This window comes from Cylas formicarius, unplaced genomic scaffold (genome assembly GCF_029955315.1).
Source record: "Cylas formicarius isolate icCylForm1 unplaced genomic scaffold, icCylForm1.1 PGA_scaffold_3__17_contigs__length_32017465, whole genome shotgun sequence".
NCBI lineage: Eukaryota > Metazoa > Arthropoda > Insecta > Coleoptera > Brentidae > Cylas > Cylas formicarius.
In genome coordinates this window covers 16,857,694-16,881,674 of record NW_026844326.1, presented here as the reverse complement: position 1 = coordinate 16,881,674, position 23,981 = coordinate 16,857,694, and the positions used below count along the sequence as shown (strand labels likewise).

Sequence of the window (23,981 nt, the reverse complement as noted above, 5' to 3'; positions counted from 1 at the left end):
AGAAAATTTTGCCGTTATTAGCAATTTTTCTCTATCTATTAGTTAGTTTAATACGAATAATATCAGTAGTTTCATTAAAGTAGACCTAAAACGCTAGTTCGTATACTAACCGGAAATATGTTATTACCTTACTTCCCGTTCTGAATATCAGCCTTGGACTTGGATTGCCAACCCCGTGTGCATTAACTGCTTCAACGTAAACCTCGTAGTCAGTGACACTTTCCAACCCTTCAATTACAAACGGACTCTGCGCTTTGTTTATTACCTACAATAGTACAATTTAGATTGGCGTTACTGCATCAACTATTATACACTCACTCGGTGATTTTCTTCCTCTTCCTCATCTGCAGAATTCACTTTCATAGTGTGCACATTATAGCTTTTTACGGTATCTCCTAGAGTTTTTGGCGCGGACCAGTACAAAAGTGCGTATTCAGTCCCCACGTTGGAAATGTGAACTTGAGTGGGTGCGCTGGGTAGCACTCCATATCCCTGGAGAAGGCAGTTTGTGTATTCGCCCATGTACCGTAGACATCTTCAAATAAAACACGCTGGTACCGATATCTCACATGAAATAACTCTGCATACTTGAAATAATTAAAATCGATGCTCGAAACATTTCCGGTGCACAACTGCTGACAGATTTCCGGAAGACCTCTGGTCCGGCAGCAAGACGTGTGATCCATACCGTTAGTAAGGCAGCCGAATGTGTCTTGGGCCCAAGGAGCGCAGATCATCATGTCGGTAATTTCAACAGACTCCGCCTCTATGGGGTCGCAAAGTTTAGTTAGACATGTTTTGTGGGTGATACCTACGGAAGCGAGGATCTGTAAATACGGAAGATCTCGTGAAGATGAGTTCTCACCCTTATTGGCACAACAGCTTCGTATATCAGGTAGAGCCGGCGTATGGCCGACCATAGTTTGTTTAACTTGTCCTGGTGCTAGAGTGAGAGTTCTAATGGCGTAACTTGGAAGGGAAGATCCGACTAAATTATGTGCTGTGACAGTGACTTCGTACATTGTAAACGGGGTGAGATCATTGAAAACTGACGAATTTTGATCTGCAGGAACCTGGAGCAGAAGTTTACTTAAATTCTACTTGGTTTAACCAACGATGATAACCTACGCTTTGAATTATTGTAGTAACCGTGTTGTTGCCGCTGGTGTTATCCTCGAATGAATCGGAATTTTCGTCGAAACTTCTCAGAGCCGTTAAATTGGCCATATACTGCGTGATGGTTTGACTGTTAGATCGTGGACGCGACCATTCCACTCGGATAGACTTCTCGGTAAGTGCGTCAACTTCGACGTCTTCTGGAGGACTCGGCAATAACTCTGGTAAAATAAGATGCAATAAAGAAGCGATCCGACAGTGTCCATTAGCAGCAACTTACGTATTCCTTCCACGATACAAGCCAAAGTTTGTTCTGTATAAGCGGAGCATGAGAAATGGGTTTTTATATTTTCCGTGATAGCTGTATATTCGCCTCTGCACACATCCTGGCATATATCCGGTACTCTTTCGTGGATGCAGCACGGGACGTGGTTTCTACCATCGGCCATGCATTTGACGATGGACGGAAAATCTTTTTCGCAATGTTCCGGATCCTGACCTGTACTACCTTAAATCGAACGCTATTGAAACAATACAGATTGTTTGAATATTTGTCTACATGCCTTCTAATATGCTTTGAATATTGCAGAAACCTAAACATCCCGATGACACATTTTGTAACACACAACAATCCGTATAATTATGGTTTCTTACGGCTATACTTTTCGGATCATCGAATGGAATAATATCAGTCGTCAAGTTAGTAGCAGGCACCATCGACTTAGAAAGAACTGGAATGTTCGATGTAGTTAATTAATAGATTGAAGTTTGCTTTAAGCGAAGTACCTACCGCTCAGTTTGTGAAAACTTCTGACGATGGGATTGCTGTTCACCTCGCATACGTATATCCCGGAGTCGGTGAGTCGTGAATTTTTTATGACCAACACCCAGACGTCGCCGCCCGAAGGTAATTCGCTAGACCCGTCGTTGCCTGAAAATAGAAAGAGTGTAAATAGACTTGTTTAACTTTTAAAACGGTCGAAATGGATTCCGAAACATCCTCAAGTGTCGAATTAAATTATTAATCATCGCTCAATACATTTGCACCGTGCAATTATTCATTTCGTGTTGGTGGCAGCAAAATCTGCAAAAGTAACAAATAATGGTATTCTGGTGACTGTTAGAAATTTTTTTGCATCAGTTGAGCCGAAGAAAGCAATTTTCCTGATTGGGATTTATCAGAAACTTACATTTTGGATACCATAATAGAATTACTAATCGAATCACAATCGTACTTGTCAACTTTTTGAAATATTAGCAATTTAAGTGAGTATTGTTGCCGTGTAGGCATACCATTTATTTAAATTGGTATGACAGGGTTATGTGGCATTTTTTAATACTTTGCAGCAATTGAAGTATTTTTCTGAGGATTCAAAGGTCTTTATTTGTGTGGACTTCATTTTGATGATGCAAAACAATCAATCAAACTTCACTACAGGTTCATAACTAATGATATGATTTAGCTTTACTTATCACCGCGCTTTCGATATTGATTTTTAGAATTTTGATACAAATTTTCCGTCGAATAAATGTAACATGAGGTTTAATTTTGAAAAAGACAACTCTACTCTAATAAAGTAGTTTTATGATGTCTTCAAAAATATTTTTGCCCACAATAATAGTAATAATAATAATGATAATATCTTTTTCTTGTCCCTTCTGCAAAATACCCAATTATACACCGATCTAGCGTGCGGGAAGCGTCACTTTACGTGAGTTTCTTGTCACACAGATCCGAGCACCGTCGGACATTCCGCATGTGTTTTATAAAAACAGGATTTTTTTGCGGATATTTTACCGCATTGCTTGAATTTTGACGTTTGTCAATTCTGATACTTGTGTCAGTGAATGTATTCGTGTTATTTTGCAAAAATGTATCCGAAACTAACGGTCGTAGAAAAAGTATAGTATGCAACACGTTCGGTAAACTTTTTGCGACAAATGTCGTTTACCGCACTTATTGCATAATATACTATTAATATTCCATATATCTAGAATATAATCAGTGTATTATGCATTTCGTCAAGTAGGTCAAAATACGGCACATAACATAAATCACGCAAATTAAGCAGAAAATTGCATGAGCCTCTATATTCGAGAGATGCAGGATGTCATGTCAAAGTTTTAGAATTACCTAAGTTTAAAGAAAGTAAAATAATAATTAAAGAAAGATTTAAAACAATCTGAGCAATCTGAGTTAACGATTTTGCGGATTTCTTATAGTCTAGTTTTAGTACCACTGTTAGTCTTTGAATAATGTTGACGTTCGCATTGTTCTCATCTCATCAAAGAAACAAAACCCAAAATGACTGCCGGATTGGACAATATCTCGAGTTCCAGTGCAAAAGTTTGCATAGGTGCATTACATTTCTGGTCATATTCAATTAAGAGAGGCTTATATTAAAAACTACGGACCTGTTTTGCAATTTTTTGCAACTTTGGGAAACTTCTTGAAATTATTCTGCATAACTTTCAACTGTATTCAACAGTCTATTCTTATATTACTCAATATATCCCTAAAGTTGTGGACCAAAACCGATGTCGTGTACACATATATCCAGAAAGCATTTGAACAAATTGACTACCAACCGTTACTGCTTAAGTTGCAGAATATTGGAATGATATATTGATTTTAATTGAACCATATCTGGTTAGTTTTGCTCTGTGTTTGCTCTTAATGTTGCCAAATACAAAATACTATCTTTTTCTTGAAATAACAGTCCTATGCAGTTCGACTATACATTCAATAGTCTGCCTTTGGAGAGCTATATGTTTAGAGATCTGGGTGTTGTGTTTAGTTTTACTCCGGATTAACGGCAAGGGCATCCAAATTACTGGGCTACTGCTTTAGAAACTCTCATTTACCTACAAAAATTTGCGTTTTTTTTTGCGTGATGTAGTGGAGGCCACTGGGATTTGTCTTCATTTTCTTCAAAGATTAGTAAAATTATTATGCATTTTTTTCACACCTTCCATATTGTGTGCAGATACTAAAATTCTGATAGAACAGAATTACAGCTTGCGGTTTGAAGAGTGAAATATAAGTAATAGTAAAGCAAGAGGTGAGAAAATTCTCAGAAATCTTCCCCTCGGTTATTAAAACAGACCCGCAATATAAATTCCTGGGTTATTTGCACTTTAACGCTCCGCATGTGGGAAAAGTTTTCAAATAAACCGACGTCACTTTATATGCGAGAGACGTAGCATCCCCGAACCGTCATCGGATAAAGCTTAAAATTCATTAACGGCATTTGATACGTCCCAGAAGACGAACGAACTCGCTTTAATGCTATCGGTTTGATTGTGGACAATTATACTGACGTGTATTGCATTGCATTGGTGATGAACGCTATTAGTATTACTTTTGCACAATTTGATTTGGTTTTACCGGTAACAGAAAAATATTTTCTCTGACTTTAAAAAATTCGTTAATTGATTTTTAAGTTCAAAAATATATGATAAAAATTGTCGTTGAAATAGATGAGTAAGAGGTCTGCAGTGTTAAACTTGATTTATAGAAAGCTCAGAAAACAAAATAAAACCTCGTTTTTATGGATTTTATTTTGTAATATATCTTTTTCACTGATGCCTCGACACAACCTGAAATATCTTTAAAAGCGTATTTTTTATGATAAAAAAATCTGTAAGGAAATAGAATGTAGGATCTGATTTCGCACAGTAAAATTTCATCTTCGCTATTGCTGATTGAATATATACCTCGTTTGACAAACTCAATTCAACAGTAAGTCCCCGTTTATCTTTCGTAGATATCCATAAAAGAGGCATATAACCACCGAATACGCCCCAAAATCAACCTAGCGTGATCTCCAAGCATTTTTCGTTTACGGACAACCTATATCTCTCGGAAGACTCAATAATACGAGAAGAGGCCACTTAAATAAGAAAAAGAGCTTGTTTTCTTTTAATACTGAGATGGGATAGAGCAGAAGTTCGGAGAGGGTTCTCGTAATTTTGCTTTCATCGTCCCGCCATCGGTTTGAAAAATGAGTCAATAAAACGAAAAAAAGAAAAATACGTTTAGATTAACTTAGCCTCGTCGAGTTCATAGGCACTTAACCCAACGTGATATTTATTACCTGTAAAGGCACGTCCAGTTATTTTTTGTAAACATGATCGTTGAAGCAATTACGTGGTAATGGATATTTCAACTTAAAAACCGGAGGGTTTCTTTCAAATCAAGAATTATTAAACATATAAAAAAAATGATATACAGAATGGAGTAAATATAAAATTTGCCTAGGAAATAATTTTTTCAAATAAGTTTTTTAGCCTACGAAAATTAAAAAAAATCTTCGTGTTTCAAAAGATTGCCGAAAAAAGAAACACAGTGTCAAAGTAAACTTTTATAATAAGATTTTTGAGACACGGTATAATTAACCTTCAGATAAAAAATCCTATTCTTCAACATCTACTACTTAAAAAAAGGTATACATGTTATGATTTGATTGTATAAGCCTTTCCTGAAATACATTTTTTTAATAACAATTTATTTCAGACCTCTTAACTAATAATAAACTGACCCCGTGGCCTTACAAAAACAGTAACAGAAAAAAAAAAGTAATATTTTAGTAAAATTAAATAAAACAGTTTGTTAATATAAGTTTATATTCTATTTTTTCTTTAAGGTTATGACACAGTTTCTTGGTAGTGCCCTTTAATATAGTTTGTAGTATTTTATTAAACACTTGATTGTTTCTGTATATTGGCGAGCCTTGTTCAGGATTTGAGCCTTTGATTTTTATCACTTTACGATTTGAGTAAGAAATGAAGTATTTATATGGAGATATCACACAGATGTCAGCTAAAGTTAACTCTTAAAAACAATATCATTTTTAATATCATATAACCTTCCACTGATAAAAATAGCAGGAATTTGATACAGCTTTTTTCCATAACTGTGGTGTAAAAATTTATTCTAGAGACCAGTTCGCTGTGATTTCTGACGTCGAAGGTGAAGTATACGATGTCTCACCTGAGTCATGCAACACACCGAACCTCTTATCAGCGGTAACTCTATTCTCCCCTGCGGTCAGCACCCTGGTACTGTGGCGCTCTCTGTCTTCTTTCTTCCACATCACCGTATTGGATCCTATATTTCTCACAACGCAGGTGATCAGTGCATCATCTCCGTCGTATACGTGCATGGGATTCGTCAAACTATCCCTCATGGAAGGAAGTCCTGTAACAAGAATTGAAATATGCTAAAAGGAAAGTTATGATAAATTGAAATGGAACTATATTTATTAGGCATTTATGAGCTCGAAGTCATGCAATGAGATGGTGTAAAGTGGACCCCCAAGTTTCGATATCGTATCCTAACTCAATGGTCAATCTCTCGCCTAGATTTTTTCCAAGATCAACTAACTAAACATACATTAAAGAAAATAGAACAAACTGAGGCGGTTTAACTGCATATTTAACGCTGCAATTTAAAGCAGTTTTTTTTATTCACACATATGCACAAATTAATAAATTGGCGCGCTTGCTCTAAAGGATATTTCAGTGGCCTTTCTCAAAATCTGCCATTGTTTGGTACTGGACGCCCCATATTTTATTTTTTAGGTATCCACCTTAAAATACAAATACAAAAATACGAAGCATGATGCTTTTGGCCATTTGCCTTTCCATTATAAATAACTTATTAATCTGAAAACATAGTAAATAAATCTGTACTTCGCTTGTTCTAAGCACCATCCTAATTAACGCAACGTACATTTATTTAACAAAAGCGGTAACAGAACGAAACCACAAGCACATCCAGCAAATATGATTGTGGCACCGTAGTTTTCTAACAAACTTTCGGAACTACGCAATATGGCGAGCCAGAATTTCATAGTTACAGCTCGCATTTCAAATTTCCGCACTCAAAACAAACTTTTAATTATGTTAAATACTTTCCACATACTAACCGAAATTAACGAACGAATTTTGAAAGCGTACGGCATTTAAGAGTCTTCAAAACCGAAATGATGAAACTTCGTGAACAGTTGAGAGAGGCAGAATATCGACTTTCGAACGAGTAAGAACCAGGCATTTTATATGAGCTTCGAATCTGATAAACAGTTTGATAGAAGTGCTTGAGCAAATGGCGTCATTTTTTTACAAGAATAAATTATGCTGTGCCTGTGCCGTCAGTTTCGAAAATGATTCTGCAATTTTGAACATAATATGAATTCTATTTTCATGATATATTGAGTATCGAAAAAGATCTTTGATGTCAACAGTTTTACCACCCGAAAATAACTTTTCCCAAATCTATTGCCAAACGAAGTCGTGTTTTACATTACGTATCGAAAAACACATTATGATCATGGAATATAATTTTATCATTGACTTGTTTACGACCAAAATGTCCTACTTATTATAAAACTTCTGGATTCTTCCTGCGTCGGTTTGTGTTGAGTCGAACTAGCTAATGTTTCCCCCAATCATCCTGTTGGCTCCTTCAGAGCTTGATTGGCGAAACGTTAGCTAGTTCGACTCAACAAAAACCCACGCAGGAAGAATCTAGAAGATTTACAATAAGTATTGCAGTAGCCTGTGGAAGTTTCTTTGAAAAATTAAAAGACCAAAATGTCCATTTAAAAAAATAGGTTTCAATTTCAATTCGTAACACTTGTACACTTATATAAATAGTGATTCTAATTCCACATTAAAATTAGATGCTCTGATCATTGCAAAAGCAGATTTTTTATTCCACCCTCCTTTCCAATGCTTTTAATATTTGTAGATAGATTCTTACATATAGTGAATGCGAAAATTAACCAGAAATGGGGATATATAGATACAAATTACTATTAAATATGACCCTCAGATTTCTAAAGCTAGACCAAATGTATGACCATAGCTAAGGAACCTCTTCGATGTAAGCTTGTAAGGGAAAATACTATTATTGAGCGAATCATGTCATTCAATCAACAAATAAAGCAGCTGCAATATTGGGACATCCTAAACATCCAATCTGGAAAAATATATACAGTAATAGTAATAGTAAGGCAAGTCCAGAACAAAACATGCGGACCACTTCTTCTTTCTGGCTATGATTATTTTGTTGGTTAGTTGTGTGGAATACTTGCCAAACCATTCTCGAAGATTGTATAGCCAAGAGAGTCTCCGGCGTCCTGGCGCCCTTCTTCCTGGAAGTCTTCCCTGAAGGATATACTGGAGTAATTCATAGCTTCCTTTGTTCCTCATGATGTGACCCAGGTATTGAAGTTTGCGGCATTTGACGATGTTGACTATTCTCCGTGACTTTTCTTCATTAGTAACCTTCTGGGTCCATGGTATCTTCAAGATTCTCCTGTACTGCCAGCATTCAAAGATATGGTTTCCTGTTTTAAGGTTCACAACTCCACACCGTACAGAAAAACCCAGTACACTTTTAACTTTTCCAGTTCTGCACTGATTTGGAATTGTTCCACGATTTATTAATTATAGTTCCAAGGTAATTATATTGTGAGACTCTTTGGATTCCTGTTTGGTTTGGTTTTGCCAGTGTTTATATCACGTCGATATTGTTTATTTGTCTCTGTAACTTTGTCCATTAGCTTTTGCAAGCCTTCCATTGTTCCCGCGAATACTATTGTATCATCTGCGTATTGAATAAGTGTTAAGTTTGACACCATTTATGGAGATACGGAGCACACATCGATAGTAAAGGGGATACTGAGAACAACGGAGATGAAACTCTAAGAACTATATCGAGATACACTGAACGACAGACAAAGAAATATGTCACAATAACCCACACGGAAAAAGACCTATCGGACGACTACTAAAGTGTTGAGGTGACAGTTCAGAATCAACTTTAGAAGAAACGTTACAAATAAATCGTTAATGAACAAGCGCCACGCTTTCTAAATGATGATGATGATGATATAGATGGTCGAAGCACAATTAGAATTGCTAAGCAATTAGTGCTTCTAAAATAAATTGGGAGTAATATTCGCGAATGGATTTCGTTCAATGCAGCGAAAATTTGAGAGAGTTAGAAAATGAGAAGACGGATGCAACGAACGTTTTTAAACCACTCTCAATTTAATATATGTGCCGTCAATAATCAGTAAAGTAATTCAACACTCGTCGTCTTCGCACTTGTGTAACAAATAACACATTAAGCAAAACTACTCCAATCAAGCAACTACATCGCAAGCACCTGCTCCCAACCGACCGTTTGAATTAAACAAGCTCAGCTACAAATGCCTTCCAACTCGGACACTTTAGTTTAGAATTAGTTATGTATTAAGGAAACACCGAGAACACCCTTTGACAGTCCGTTTGCTTAGACTAACGCAGCAATTTAACCCGATACGATTAAGTTACGTGTACATCAGGCGGTAAAATCGAGAAAACGACCAAACCCAATCTCCCGTTACCTTCTACTTTGTCGCTCTGGCTGAAGTCTTCAGATGCGAAAGAGCATATTTGATTGCTGGTATAAGTACTTGATGAAACGTTCGATTAGGAATTTGTTTTGCAAATCAAACATGGACACGGTGAAAGGTATTTTTAACAGTTTCATAGAGGAAAAACTATGTGGGCTATTGCCTAATTCTAAATTAACGAATTATTTATCCTTGAGTAAGTTTAAACACATTCCAGAAAAAATTTAATTGTAGAATAAAAAAAATGATGATGACTTGAAGCAAACCCAGAATTATATACTTCGCATAGCCAGGCTGCTGCAGCCATATTGTGAAAAACAATTGACTTAGATCTTCAAGTATCAAAAAAATAGACCTGTGGTTGCAACGGTTTTGTAGCAAATTTAAATTAATGTACGATTACAAAATTATACCGTGTGATTGAAATTTTTGTGACAAAATTGATATTATTGCGAATCACATCACAATTTTATTTCAAACTGTATATGGCATTTGAAAGGTTCTCTTGCAAACAAGTCTTGGTGTGGCATATCGAGTCGTTTTGGAAGATAATGAATTAAATAAATTGACATTCAGGACATTTCCCCATTTTTAGAAAAAATGGTCACCTTTAATATAACGAGCTGTTGTAACTTTTTAATCAAATTTTTAAATTACAGTTGGTACCAAGAAGCAGTTTTTAATAATCTTGAGAACTAAATGTAAAATCTTTAACAAATCGGATTTTATTAAATCGAAAACAAATAATAGAGGGCCTACGTTCCATTGCATGGGTAAGAAGGACAACGTTGCATAAAACACAAAATATTTTTAAAATAGTGATTTGAAACCTATAGGACATAGATATTTTAAAGTTTTATTATATTGATACCTTAAATTGAAAATTGAAACTTTATTTTATTGTGTCTTTAATATTCAGAAAGCAAATACTTTTACCATTTAATCATAGCAAATTAAAAAGAAAAATAACAGCTGTCTCAAGGGCGCCTTTGAACTATGTAAAGTAAGTACAGAAACACAATCTAAACAATCAAGAAATATTCGCATTGCTTATACAAGCCAGATCAGTATAATAAAAAATCGTTCTCATTAGCAAAAATTAATGTTTTTATTTTGTTTACAATTAAGTATAAATAAATCTACTGGTAATTTGCTGATCAATTTACTAGCTTTATATTAAAAGATCTTCAAAATAAAAGAAGCAACTGAATAACAATTAATTATTAAAATATTAGTCATTCAAAAACCAAAAATATACCAAAGCATACGTTGTATACTGATTAGTGTGATTATGTGTGTTTTGCTTATTACGATTAAAATATTTTAGGAAAACGGTTCAAATATTTGTTGCTTGTTGAGGCGGTCCCAACATTTCCTACAAGTAAGATTTCGAAAAAGTGAAACAAAATTAGACTTATTCGTGTGATATTTTAGGGCTAATTAAATTATCAACAAAACAATATACAATACGGTGACATTACATTTTCTTCCTTTATGAAACTTGAAACAACAGAAGTATCCATCATAATAATTCTTAACAATCGAGGGTTACCCTGGACGTGTATTACCCCATTTGTCTTCCTCATACTTGTGTCGCTGAAGTCTTATTATATATTTTGATTAATGTTCTACGTAAAAAAGTCAAGTTTTAACCGATTAGCGAAATTTGAGCAAAAAGAAATAGCGCAGGAGGTAGTCATTTTTTCATTATGTAGCGACAACGCGGAAACAAATTAATAACTAAAAAACGAAAAAAAGTAATAAAATAAAATAATAATAATTATTTATTTAAATTACATTTTATTATTTATTATATTTTATCATATTTTTAAGAGTTACTTTTACATTTTCAAGAGAACATCTCGGTGTTTCAGAGTTCGCAAATTAGTACTACTACTACTACTACTTACTCTTACTCTCGCAAATGAAAAAATATTATTTGAATAAGAAACTAAATTATGAAAATTTGTGTGAGAATACAGTTTTTGATTATTATACGAAGATCTGTCGAGAAATTGAACATTTCTATTGTGCTTACAATTTTAATTAGTTCGCAATATTGAATAAATAAAATTAAATAAAATTGTCTAATTTTGCTAACTAAAAGGCAAGGCGGAGTAATTTTATTTATTCAGTATTTTCGATAAACATAAAATTAAAACAAAAAAATAGAAAGAATGATACCACGTCAAATGAAAGACAACCGTGTTATTGCATTGCGAGTTATTCCGGGAAAGACATTATGTTAATACAATTTCGATCCGATATTTCAATTTCGAATTTTAACATGAATAAAGTTGGGCACCTACACAGCATATTGATTTTAATAAGTAAATTTGCACTTTAGGAAACGAGCAAGCGGGGCACAGCTTTAAAACTTCTTCGGAAACGATTTATCAAAGCGTCGGCAGTCAGAAACAAATGAATTACATTGAAAGTCAGTCGAGCGAGGGAAAAATTTAAATAAAGATAAAGGAATTTAAGACCTAAGCATTAAAATAGTAGTTATCTCTTCGTAGTGATTATGTTTCGATTTATGTATTTACGTAAAAAGTAATAAATATCACTTGGTAAATACTTGATTAAATTAGCAAAATCAGATACTCCTTATATCGAATGAAAACGTTATACCAAAAACTTATCTTTTCTACTGGCTACTCAAGAATAGACAATTATGCACCGTACACTTCTTAAAGTGACACGTCCCACACATAAAGTTCGACTTTAAGATGTCACCTTTATTAAACACTGTCGAAAACCAAACGTTTCCGTTATTTTAGTCACTAATCTACAGCTAGTGCATACGTCTTAGATACAATGGGGAAATATTTATCTATCACTAAACGCGTGGGAATGATCGTGACGTCATACCGCTGCTTTTCGATCTATACAGCGACATGTTGACAATGCATTATTGTCAGATTATAGGCCGAGAATTATATTATTTATATTTTGTATTTTTGCTTAGCAATAATAATGGAAGCAATACAAAAACAATATTACTGTGTTTGAGTACAGCCTGTAAAATGCCAGATAAACTTTTTATTCGTCTACCAGAAAATAAATGCCGTCGATTTTTGTTAACATTATGTTCGGGTGTCTCTCTACCCTTAACCGTGCAAATATTTTTTACTCTTCGAACTTGCACCCATCCTATTGCAGTCTCCATAGGAATGGCTTCCTTTCTATGTAAAATAAAAAACACTTCAAATTATCAATGCTAATATTTTTTAAAATCAGTATTTAGGTTTCCACTAGCTTAACAAAAAGTCCTTTTTTTTGTTGAATAATTTACATGTTATTTGATACGCCATTTGAAAACCACCAAGACGAACGCGCTGTCGTTCTCTAATGGTTTCTCTGTGCTACCGTCCGGCTGGCGCGTAGAAGATTTAAATTTTACAAATTTTAATTGCTTATGTTTGTTACATAGCACTACGAATTTTTTTTATGAAGGTTCTTTTAATAGTATAAACTTACTTTTATAAGCAATATTTTTCTAATTTAAATTTTGTTCAAGTTCCCTATTAATACAAATTTGTAGGTTAATGCTACATGAAAAAACTGACTTTCTGTTGACTTATGTTGTTCCAACTGGCTTTGTATAATATATTTGCATATATAATTTGGTAGAACCTGGTGATAACCGCGTCATTAGCGGACTACCGTGCAAATTTTCTTTAATTTATTATTGTTAAGGCTAAAGTTGACCCCGTTTTATCCAGTGCGGTGCATCTGAAACTAGTGTGGCTAAATTAAAACTTTCGGCGATGGGGATATCACAACCGATTTGACTACATGCAGTGAACGTATGATGGTTTCTTAGTGTGCGAAAAAGGATACCATTGGTCGAACTTCAGACTTAAAAATCCCAACAACACTTTTGGGTGCGATATGTTAGTCATTAACACGACCACAAAGCTATTTTTGTTCTAAGATGCAGAAGCTCACTGCGCTTGAACGGCTTTCAAGAAGAAAATAGAATGACGTGTCTATGATTGTTCATAAATTTAAACTAGATTTTGTTTCAATTTTAATTTCTACTAACGAACGGAGGACACGGAACCACATACGGATCCATAAAAGTCTACTCGAATTTTAGTTTTTTTAAATATTATTGTATTATTTTGAATCATAATACACCTTTTCCCTTATTTCCTTAATAATTTTGTGTGAAAGACGCTGGCTTTTGAAATCGGTGAAATCGTTAAAAACATTTTACCGGAATTACTTGCCGCATCCCTATGCAAATTCAATTTTAACCAAACCGAACGAGCTTCGTGTGACCGCAGCCGCTATGAAATTTATAGAAATGGTTTAAAGTTTCTGGCGAAACTAAAACAAATGCCGCAACTTATACCACCCAAACCATTTCTAAGTTTCCGGAAACTTTGATTTTCGAATATTTGTCGTATAATATTGACGAACAGAAAACATTGCGCCTATTGATTTTTGAAGCAGCACGGGAAAGAACTGGAAGACACTTTTGATTTATTAATGGTTGAGAATTGCTTTCAGATATTAGATAAAGAGATATCTGTTTCAATATTAGCTAAATATGAACGAACGAAACATACTTTTAATGATTCCATATGTTGTGTTCGAATCCTTTTTGACATTTATATTCGAAATTGAAAAGCGTGTTTCATCGTTTAAATTCAATTTTTACTTTTTATGTAGTACCATTCAAAGGACAATCCACAAGTATAAACAAATTCAAGCGAATTAATTTTAAAAGGAAGAATAAATAGATTTTTGTTATTATAGGTCTCCTTAAAGTTATTAATAAAAGGCAATTTTCAGATTTGTAATCAGTTTTTGTTTACAGCTTGCCCTTTTTTATATTAAATACACATTCAACCGAATAGTGGCGAATAGCGAAATTTCTTATTCAATCAATCAATCTAATCTCCAAGGTACAGAACCTACACACACACTCTACTTATACTATTATAGATACAAACCTGTCAAGAAGGTGCCACTTATCATCTGTTTCACTTTAAAATATACCTATTTCCCTAGCTTGGCATCTTCTTAGCTGTGTGCACTCTACTTAGTTTCTGCTAAATACAATGCCCACACAAAATGAGTACCATAATACGAGATTTAGTTTCATTCCAAGCTTATAGCTGATCGGTGATAGTTGACCGCTATGTGGTATTAATTAATTAAATTGTTTCAAGCCCGTTACAACAAATTACGCTTTTCGTTGGGCTGCCTTAAATTTGATGAAAGCCAAACGCGATAATTTTGCTTTAAAATGTTAAAAAAAACTAGATTGAGCTTAAAGATCAACTACAAAACATAGATATACAGGTTGGATGTCGTGTCTAGGAAGATTGTTGGGGTTATATCGGATTTATACCATGTTATATTTGAATGGTATAACTAAGGAAGGAAACATTAAAATTAAACTAACTTACAATGTGGAGTATATTCAACAAAATGTTTTTTTTCTTCTGGTAAAATAGATAAGTATTTTGTCTAGAAAAAAGTCTACAAAAATTTCTCACCAATGTCACGATGTTCTTCTCAATTTTTTTCTGTTATACTATATAATATATAAAATTTGTAAAATTCGGAACAATTACCGTTTTGTAAATTATTTAAGGCTAATCCAGCTCGCGCCATATTTATATTGCAAATTAAGAAGCGTATTTCATTGTTTCAATTCAATTATTACTTCGTATATAGTATCAACATTAGGACTAAAGCAAAGCTCATTCAAAAGACAATCCACAAGTATAAACACATTCAAGCAAATTAATTTTAAAAGGAAGAATAAATAGACGTTCGTTATTATAGGTGCCCTTAAAGTTATTAATAAAAGGCAATTTTCAGATTTGCAATCAGTTTTCATTTACAGAGTGCCGTCTTTTTTATATTGAATATACACTCAACCATATATTGACGAATACTTTCGGGATAGGCACTTTTTGGTTGAAAGTCGCTTTACGAAGACAGAAAATGTGTCTGATTAGTTAATAGCACTCTGATATTATATATTTTTAAAGCGATCATTTAGATCCCAATAAGAGCGAGTGTTGTGCAAAACCATTACAACTCCTACCGTAAACTCCGTAAATAAATATTGCAATTTCTAAAGTCTCCCAAAGCGCTGCCGGAATTAAAACGTGAAGTACTTCCTTAACAATTACAGTAATTCCCTCATTTCGCTTTTGCTTAGAGTTAAAATTAAAGTTATTCATGCTACGTCGCTTCATTAACCGTCTGAACTCTAGGATACGCGTTTATTTCTTCCAATGGCGTATCTAACACCTAAATTAACTAAGGAAAACGTAAAATCTAATTTATTTATGAATTTTATCATGGGAACGGTTAAAAATAGTAATATTATGCAGGTTTCACAAACGCCATTTTCCCTGGGTGACGACATGAGTGTCAGAACTGTCAAACGTCAAATATCATGACTAAGATCTACCGAAAACAGCCTATCGAAACATCTGACCTGTGGCAGGAGAAGCCCGAAGCAGTTGAAACATACACTGAAATTTTTTTATTTTATTCATACAGGGATTTCTGAATAATGGTCGCTTGATTCGAAAAAATTAACAGATGGGAAGAGTATATTTCTCAACTGTTTCATGAATAAAATTTTGAGGATCTAGAACACAGACAAGTAAAAGAGAGAGTATTAGTAAGTAATCAAGCAATCAAACGACTAAAAACCTATAAAGCGTCAGGACCTGATGAAATTAGAGCAGTACTTCTTAAAGAACTAGACACCACAACATAGACACTTCTTCACACTTCAGACACTTCAATCTTCATTACAATTTCTAAGTCCAGCAATGTCAAAAAATGTGAAAAACATCGCACGATTAACTAGTTTTTCTGTATATAACCCACAATAGAATACACCCTCAACTAGAACATATCGGGGAAACACAAAATGGCCTAAGTACCAGAGAGGTATTATTTGGAATTGAAACATTGATCCCAAGAGCTCGCGACTTTAAATGCGACTTGTTTCTTTGCTTCACTGATTTCGGAAAGGCGTCAGGAATAAAAGATACAGATATGCGTATCATTGCCAACATATATAGTAAAAAAAGCCAGCAGAGCCAACATCTACCGAAATAAATATACAAAAAGGTGTCCGTCAAGGATGCGTTTTATCACCTCTGTTATTTAATTTCAACTGCAAGTGAAAAACACTTAGCTCGAAAAAGTAGAAGCATTGTCCTATCTTGGTTGCAGTTTTAACGAAAGATGGGATCATTCTGGGGAAATTATTACTCGAATCGAAAAAGCACTCTCAGCATTTAACCGTTTCAAAAAGATTCTCTTTAATCTAAACCTTAATCGCCAAATACGGCTGCGATTCCTCAAATGTTACGTGTTCTCTGTAATGCTCTATGGTGTGGACTCTTACAGCAGCTGCAGAAAAACGAGTGGAGGCATTTGAGATATCGTAGAGAAAACTTGCATACTTCGGGCACATTATACTCCACATCTTGGTTACACAACCTTAGGCAATGGACAGGAACAACATCTGTCGAACTGTTCAGGGCGGTAGTGGACAAAGTTATATGGGCCAATATAAAATTATATATATTATATACATAATTGCCACCATCAACAGATGATAAGGCACCAGAAGAACAAGAATAATTTAACAATTAGTTATTGTTATCAAGTACAGAATGTCGGCGGCGCCACTGTCTCAATCGACTTAAACTTTTTCTTTCCGAATGGATCCAGTTTTATTATTTCTATAATTAGTTTAACATTAGAAAAGGTTAATTTTCATCGTCTGTTCCTTTTTGCTTTCAAACAATTTCATTTGCATCTGCTTAAAGACGCCGGCGCCTCAGTTTGGAAAGGATATTAATTGTTATTCAAATTTCGCTCTCGGATAGCAAACGAGCGGAGGTTAAATATTTTTATCACGCCGCTGTAACAACTGTTTCCTTTTCTGTCCGGGAAGAGCGAAACAAGAATTTCAAGGTATAATAAATCAACGGAGACACGTTATGAATTTTTTTCGCTAGGAGCAGCAGTGTTCGGCTCTGCTAACACCATAATATATCATCGGATTTGCTAATTCGCGACAACTTCGGAACGTAAACAGAGGACTATAAAAACTTCATCTCATACGAGGTTGAAATTGGATTATTAAGAATCAAATTTAGCTTTTTCATTTAATTGATTAAAAATTTTTATTCACACTTACGGTTTGCATATTAAAGTTTAGGTATAGAACCTACGCACACACTCTACTTATACTATTGAAGACACAACAAACCTATCAAGAAGGTGCCACTTATCATGTGTTTCACTTTAAAATATACCTATTTCCCTAGCTTGGCATCTTCTTAGCTGTGTGCACTCTATTTAGTTTCTGCTAAATACAATGCCCACACTAAAGTACTACCATTATACGAGATTTAGTTTCGTTCCAAGCTTATAGCTGATAGGTGATAGTTGACGGTTACCGCTATGTGGTATTAATTACTTAAATTGTTTCAAGCCCGTTACAACAAATTTCGCTTTTCGTTGAGCCGCCCTAAATTTGATGAAATCCAAACGCGATAATTTTGCTTTAAAATGTTCAAAAAAATAGATTGAGCTTGAACATCAACTACAAAATATACAAGTTAGATGTCGTGACTAGGAAGATTGTTGGGGTTATAGCGTATTTATACCATGTTATATTTGAATTTTTCCAATGGTATAACTTAGGAAGGAAACATTAAAATTAAACAAACTTACAATGTGGAGCATATTCAAGAAAATGTTTTTTTTTCCTGGTAAAATAGATAAGTAGTTTGTCTAGAAAAAAATCTACAAAAATTTTCTAACTTCTCTCCAATGTCACGATGTTCTTCTCGATTTTTTTCTGTTATACGTTTATCTAATCGGATATAAACTTGTTAAAATTTGGAAAATTAGGAACAATTAGCGTTTTGTAAATCATTCAAGGCGAATCCAGCTCAAATTATAACAAGCGGCAGGATAGGATAGGATTGTGGTTATAATTAAATACAATTAATTTACATTATTATTTCAAGATTATTTTCATATAGGAGGGCAAATGTTATAGAAACTTCTCTTATCCCTAAGAACCCTCTTCTGATTGATGGATGAATGATAACAGAGTAAACAAGCAAACCGAACAAATAATGATAATTAATCAGTGTTCTGTTTGCTAGAAACTTAATTGACATGTTCAAACATTTTCAAGTCGGTCGATTGTACGATATACTTAAAATTATGGAATCAGCCGTACACTTACACTTGAATTATACCAAATATGTGTTGTATTTACTATAATGCTAATGCATAAGACATCTTACATTTATATAAAATAAAATATAAACTCGACATCATTGGAAAATTTAGAAAAGATTCATCGTTTGTTTCAAACACTCTGTATATCTTACCTATCGGTGGCACAGTTGGAAATCCACCGACGCCCCAAATTTTTCGCAATTTCGTAAATCACTCGGCCTGGTTTTTTGTTCGTTTGTTTCATTTAGATCAATTGGATGTAGTTTGAAACAATATAGTCGATTCACTCACCAATGAAACAATAAATTCAAAATTTAATGGACGCGGACCAACAATCGGATAACATAAATAACCGGTAACGACGCGCAGAGAAAATTAGGGCCAATATTATGTGACAAGGTAGGTGATTTCACATTTTAATGATAGAGGTTTAAATTACATTCCAACGGGAGGACGGGACCGATGTAGCAGTCGTGGGGATAAAAAGGGTACCGGCTGACAAATGGCGGACAGCTAAATACACTTAATTGACGTTATACGAACTTCTGGTGAAAAATATTATTCGGGATCGGGTGACATATTCCGGGTCCCGGGTCAGTCCATTTAAATAATTCGAGGCAATTTCGATCTGGCAAACTCGTAACGAATTTCGAAGATATTTTATCCTATTCTAGACGCTCAACTATTATTGCGGTGAATTGATTCACTGTGTCAATTAAATATAAAGGACTATACACCCCACAAAGGATGTCATATTACGATCAAATCACATACTAACATTAGCGACTGCAATTGGTACAAGGATCTTCGCAATCACACGGAAAACCACGGGCCATATTGTCTGATAATGGGACTCAATTTCGTAGTAAAATATGGTCAGACAAGTTAAGAGAATTAGGAGTGAGAATAGTTCACACCAAACAGAACGGGTTAACAGGGAGATTAGTCGTCTGTTGCGTATGTTTTGTAATACGCAACAGACTAAGAGGGCTTTCTTCCTTAAGGACATTCAAATATGACTGAACAGGGCGATTCATGAAAGTACGGGGTATTTTCCTTACGAATTGCATTTCGGGAAAACTCGAGTCAATCAATTAATAGAGAATAGTCAATATCTGGGACTTTTAAATTAAAAAAGCAAATAATATTTGATGCTCGTAGTCTCTTGCAGTCCAAGGCCGAGAAACGGCGTCAGAAATTTAATTCCAATCGTAAAATTGAAACTTTCAAACCGGTAGACATGGTTCTAGTTAGGAATCACAAGTTATCCTCCGCGGAAGACAGAAAAATAAAAAAAATCTTTTTTCTTTTTGAAGGTCCCTATAAGATTAAAGATTGTCGTGGACCCAACTCGTATGACGTTTACGATGATTCTTCAGGAATTTCCTTGGGGGTTCACAACGTCGTTAATTTAAAAAGGTTTAAACCTTCAGTAGTGCCTATGTAGAAATATTGTCTTTAGGTTTAAGTTAGATTAAGCAGTGGCGTGAGTACAATTAAATCGGTGATTGTGAATTACCCAGACCCAGAATTATCCGGACCCGCCAGGCCGCCTCAAAGAGTGTTATTTTGTTTTGATTGTGTGTCGTGGGACAGTATTGGGTTCCCAATACTGCTCCTCTCAAGTGTATCCTTGCTTTTCGCAAATATACGCTGTTTATTACTCCAGAATTCCACGAGATTTTATTATGTGTTCTCACGTAACCGCAGAACAGTATGTGAAGACCGCAACAAGATTTAAGTTACATATGGCATCTTCCTTTTATACCATCATTTAAAAGAAGTGCCCTCCTTATCTATTTAACAAAATTTCATTTAGATTGATCGTTCTTAGCATAGAAAGGAAATTTTTAAAAGATATTAATCCTATAATATGGTCAATTTGTTTAACTCACTGAATTTTTCTAGTTTCGACGACACACACGGAGTGTTCAAGCGTAGACTAAGACTGGTCTTTTGGCCAGTCTCAGTAATTCTAGATCTTTGGTAAAATAAAATAAAATGATTTTGGTTAGCAGCCATTTGTATTAATGTGTTTGCTACCTGCTACCATCTAGCCCCTTCTGGTTTACATCCTCTTATTGGAATATAGCAATGGCAATAGCAATAACGATATAAAGAAATTTGTCATCCGATTTTGGAAGATCTGCAGTTAAGCCAGTTATGACACCCACAAAATGAGACATTTTGTAGTTATATTTTAATTATGTAATATTTAAAAATTCCGTAAATATTTCGAGAAATTGCTTATTAACAGTTAATAAACATAAACAAACACCACTAGAAGTTTTCGAAGTAAAATTTATTGTAAATATAATTGATGACCCGTTTCGACGACTAAGATCGTAGTGTCGCAGTCATTCTGCTGATGATAATTTTGCTTAGTATCCTTTTTACAAAAATAGGATCTAAGAATGTTTTGCTTTTCTTTTGGATAAGTACAAGTCAGAGATCGCAAAAATGAAAATGATGGCGAGCCAGGCGCCGTGGGGTTAGACTTCTCGGACATATTAAAAGAATGCACAACACTCACTTAAAACACTTGAATAATCTAATCACTTAATTGATCATTAAAGGGGACCCAAAGATTCGCGACTCGCTAGATCAGCCACAAAATAGCTAATCAAAAATACAGTACTCGAAAATCCGACCTAACCAGTGGTTCTATTAAGTAAGACTCTTTTCGTCGGGTCGCGTTCCTTCCACCTTGGAAAAATACCAATTTTATAACATATAATCTTAAATATCTTAAAATCTTATGCTAAACCGATAAATAATATGAGTGAAAAATAAACTTTCCATAACACCCAAAATATGGGAGAGTATAGACCGCTTAAAGATAAGTGTGGTGACATATATTTGTGATCATTTATCCTATTAGGAGAATTAGTAAACTAAACCCATTTTCGGTGTGCTTACTTATAAAATTACAGACAACAAGTGTGAAAAACTTGATATTTTAGTTGACGTCCCTAACGTAGTTTCACAATATTTAAAACGTAATTTTAATAAAACATTCCTTCACATTAACTTTAATATGATTAATTAAAACCCGGCACGCATTGAAACGTATTGAATCCGTCATCTTCAAATTAGTACACCGTACTCGAATCGTATTACATTTTGTAAAATAACATATGATTGAGTAAAGGCAGAGTTCGTACCCCAAAGTAAACTCACTTAACACTGAATACAGGCACGCGATGGTATAATGGATTCCTTTGTGAAGGAATCTTCGCAGGAGAAGCGAATCGAGCTCTTAAAACCACTGCAACTGCAGATGTTTGATTAGCCCGATTACCTTTGGTAAACTGAAGGAGCCCATTATATTTTAAGCAAAGCGGAATTACTGCTTAGTAAATCTTTGTTTTACTCATTTCCCGAGACGAAGTTAAATAAGTATTTACTCAAGCGGTCTCTTACAATCCGCAAGATTTCGCGTTTAATATTGTAGCTTTTTTAACCCTTTAGTTGAGACTGTCGCTCAAATAATTGGTTTAACAAGAAAAATACACTCCGCTAGACGTCAGAGGTCTCAAAAGCACACTAAAACAACCAGGATAGCATATTGACATTCATCAGTGTGCAAATATTGGAGGTTTTGAAATTGCAATCGGCGCAGGTTATTTGTGAGGGAAATTGCCAATTTTCAAGCGCGCACGGACTCTTTCAAGAATATATGTATTTAAATCGAAATTCTCTGAAAACAAAAGGGTTTTCGTAAATCCTATGGGGAATCATTGCGTGCGTCGTGAATTCCGGAAGGTAACTATATGCTTACTTTACTTGGGGCATTGCAATGCAACCAAACAACAAAAGTTCAATTAAATTATATTCGAAATATTCACTAAATTTAGTAGCGTTCTACAGTCGAGTAAAAATTGTTGTTAATTGTTTATATAATTATATCTCATTTTCTATATAAACTACAAAGAATAATCAACCACCGAGAGAGCAAACTAATGATTTTTGCTCAGGAAGCCGAATGAGATCATACGTCACTCGAACTAATTGCCGAGAGCACAGAATACCCCGATACCTACTACTGACGCTAATGGGTCTCTCCTGCGTCGGTTTTTCTTGAGTCGAACTAGCTAACGTTTCGTCAAAGAAACTGTTGCCTTCTTCAGAGCTGAACTGAAACTGGTTCGCATTTGACCTGCTTTTATATTGTATGAGGGGGGCGGAGCTAAAAGAGGGGTATAAAAACCGTCTCGGATCACTGATTCACCATATTGGTTAGGTTGCTTATAGATTTCTAAGAACCCTCGGAATTTTCGTCGGTAGGAGAATTGATTACATGCAAGAAGTTTAGTTTTATCGAAAAAAAATTTATATGTCTTAAGGCTCTTTCAAGTTTTTTGAGTCTAGTTGATATTTTTTGTCTTTGACGGATCGAAGAGGTTGAGAGATTTTTGGAGAATTGGTAAATCTGGTTTTGACATTATATTTAGAACTGTTGATAAATAACAGTGGCAAGTGTGGGATTGCTTTTGGTTTCGTTGCTATTGGAATGTTGTGGTGAAGTGTAGTTTGTGATGCAATGCTTAATATCTTTAATGTGGAAATTATTCGAGAGAAGAGTAGAGGTAAGATGTTTTAATTCAGGGTTCAATGACTCGGGCTGAGATAGTTTTAAGGTTCTGTAAACAAGAGAGTTGACAACCTATGATTTTTGGGCCGGATGATGATCTGACAATGCATTAATCTTTGTGAGTAGGCTTGCTGTAAACACAATGACCCAATTTTAGGTCTGATTTTATTTTATTCTTCTACTAATGAAAAATCCGAGAGTCTATAGAAATCTATAAACAACCTAACAATCTTAACCGCGACTCAGGTCACCAATTTGGGAAACAGTCATCCGAGACGGTGTTTATGCGCCTCTTTTAGCTCCGCCCCCCTCAAACAAAAACCGACGCAGTAAGTTTCTTTGTTTTGTTTCTTCAAGTTTTGATTAATTTTGGTTAGAATTGTTCAATTTCTGCATGAACGATATAGTAGTCATTAGTGTTAACTTGTTATTATATGCCGACGATCTTGTACTTTATAGTGGTGTAAAAATCATAGTCAAATTTTGTCAGATAACTTGCGTAATGTAGAACTATGGTGTCAAAAGAATAATTTATCACCAAACCCCGCAAAATGTACAGTCGTGATTTTCGAATTTACAAAAAGCACTTGTATTTAATTAACAGTACACTG

At 34.6% G+C, this 23,981-nt stretch overlaps 1 protein-coding gene across 4 annotated transcripts in view; it reads right to left on the bottom strand.

Moving 5' to 3' along the window:
* The window catches only part of LOC132699070 (Ig-like and fibronectin type-III domain-containing protein 2), a 244,429-nt gene that overhangs the window by 6,578 nt on the left and 213,870 nt on the right, over nucleotides 1–23,981 (bottom strand). For all 4 annotated transcript variants that reach the window (XM_060665536.1, XM_060665538.1, XM_060665534.1 and 1 more), the window contains 9 exons: nucleotides 6,110–6,316; nucleotides 1,907–2,047; nucleotides 1,676–1,847; nucleotides 1,397–1,620; nucleotides 1,129–1,337; nucleotides 866–1,073; nucleotides 589–811; nucleotides 319–535; nucleotides 128–265 (listed from right to left, as the gene is read on the bottom strand). In XM_060665536.1, coding sequence (XP_060521519.1) covers nucleotides 128–265; nucleotides 319–535; nucleotides 589–811; nucleotides 866–1,073; nucleotides 1,129–1,337; nucleotides 1,397–1,620; nucleotides 1,676–1,847; nucleotides 1,907–2,047; nucleotides 6,110–6,316 — 1,739 coding nt within the window. The remainder of the gene's footprint in view (nucleotides 1–127; nucleotides 266–318; nucleotides 536–588; nucleotides 812–865; nucleotides 1,074–1,128; nucleotides 1,338–1,396; nucleotides 1,621–1,675; nucleotides 1,848–1,906; nucleotides 2,048–6,109; nucleotides 6,317–23,981) is intronic.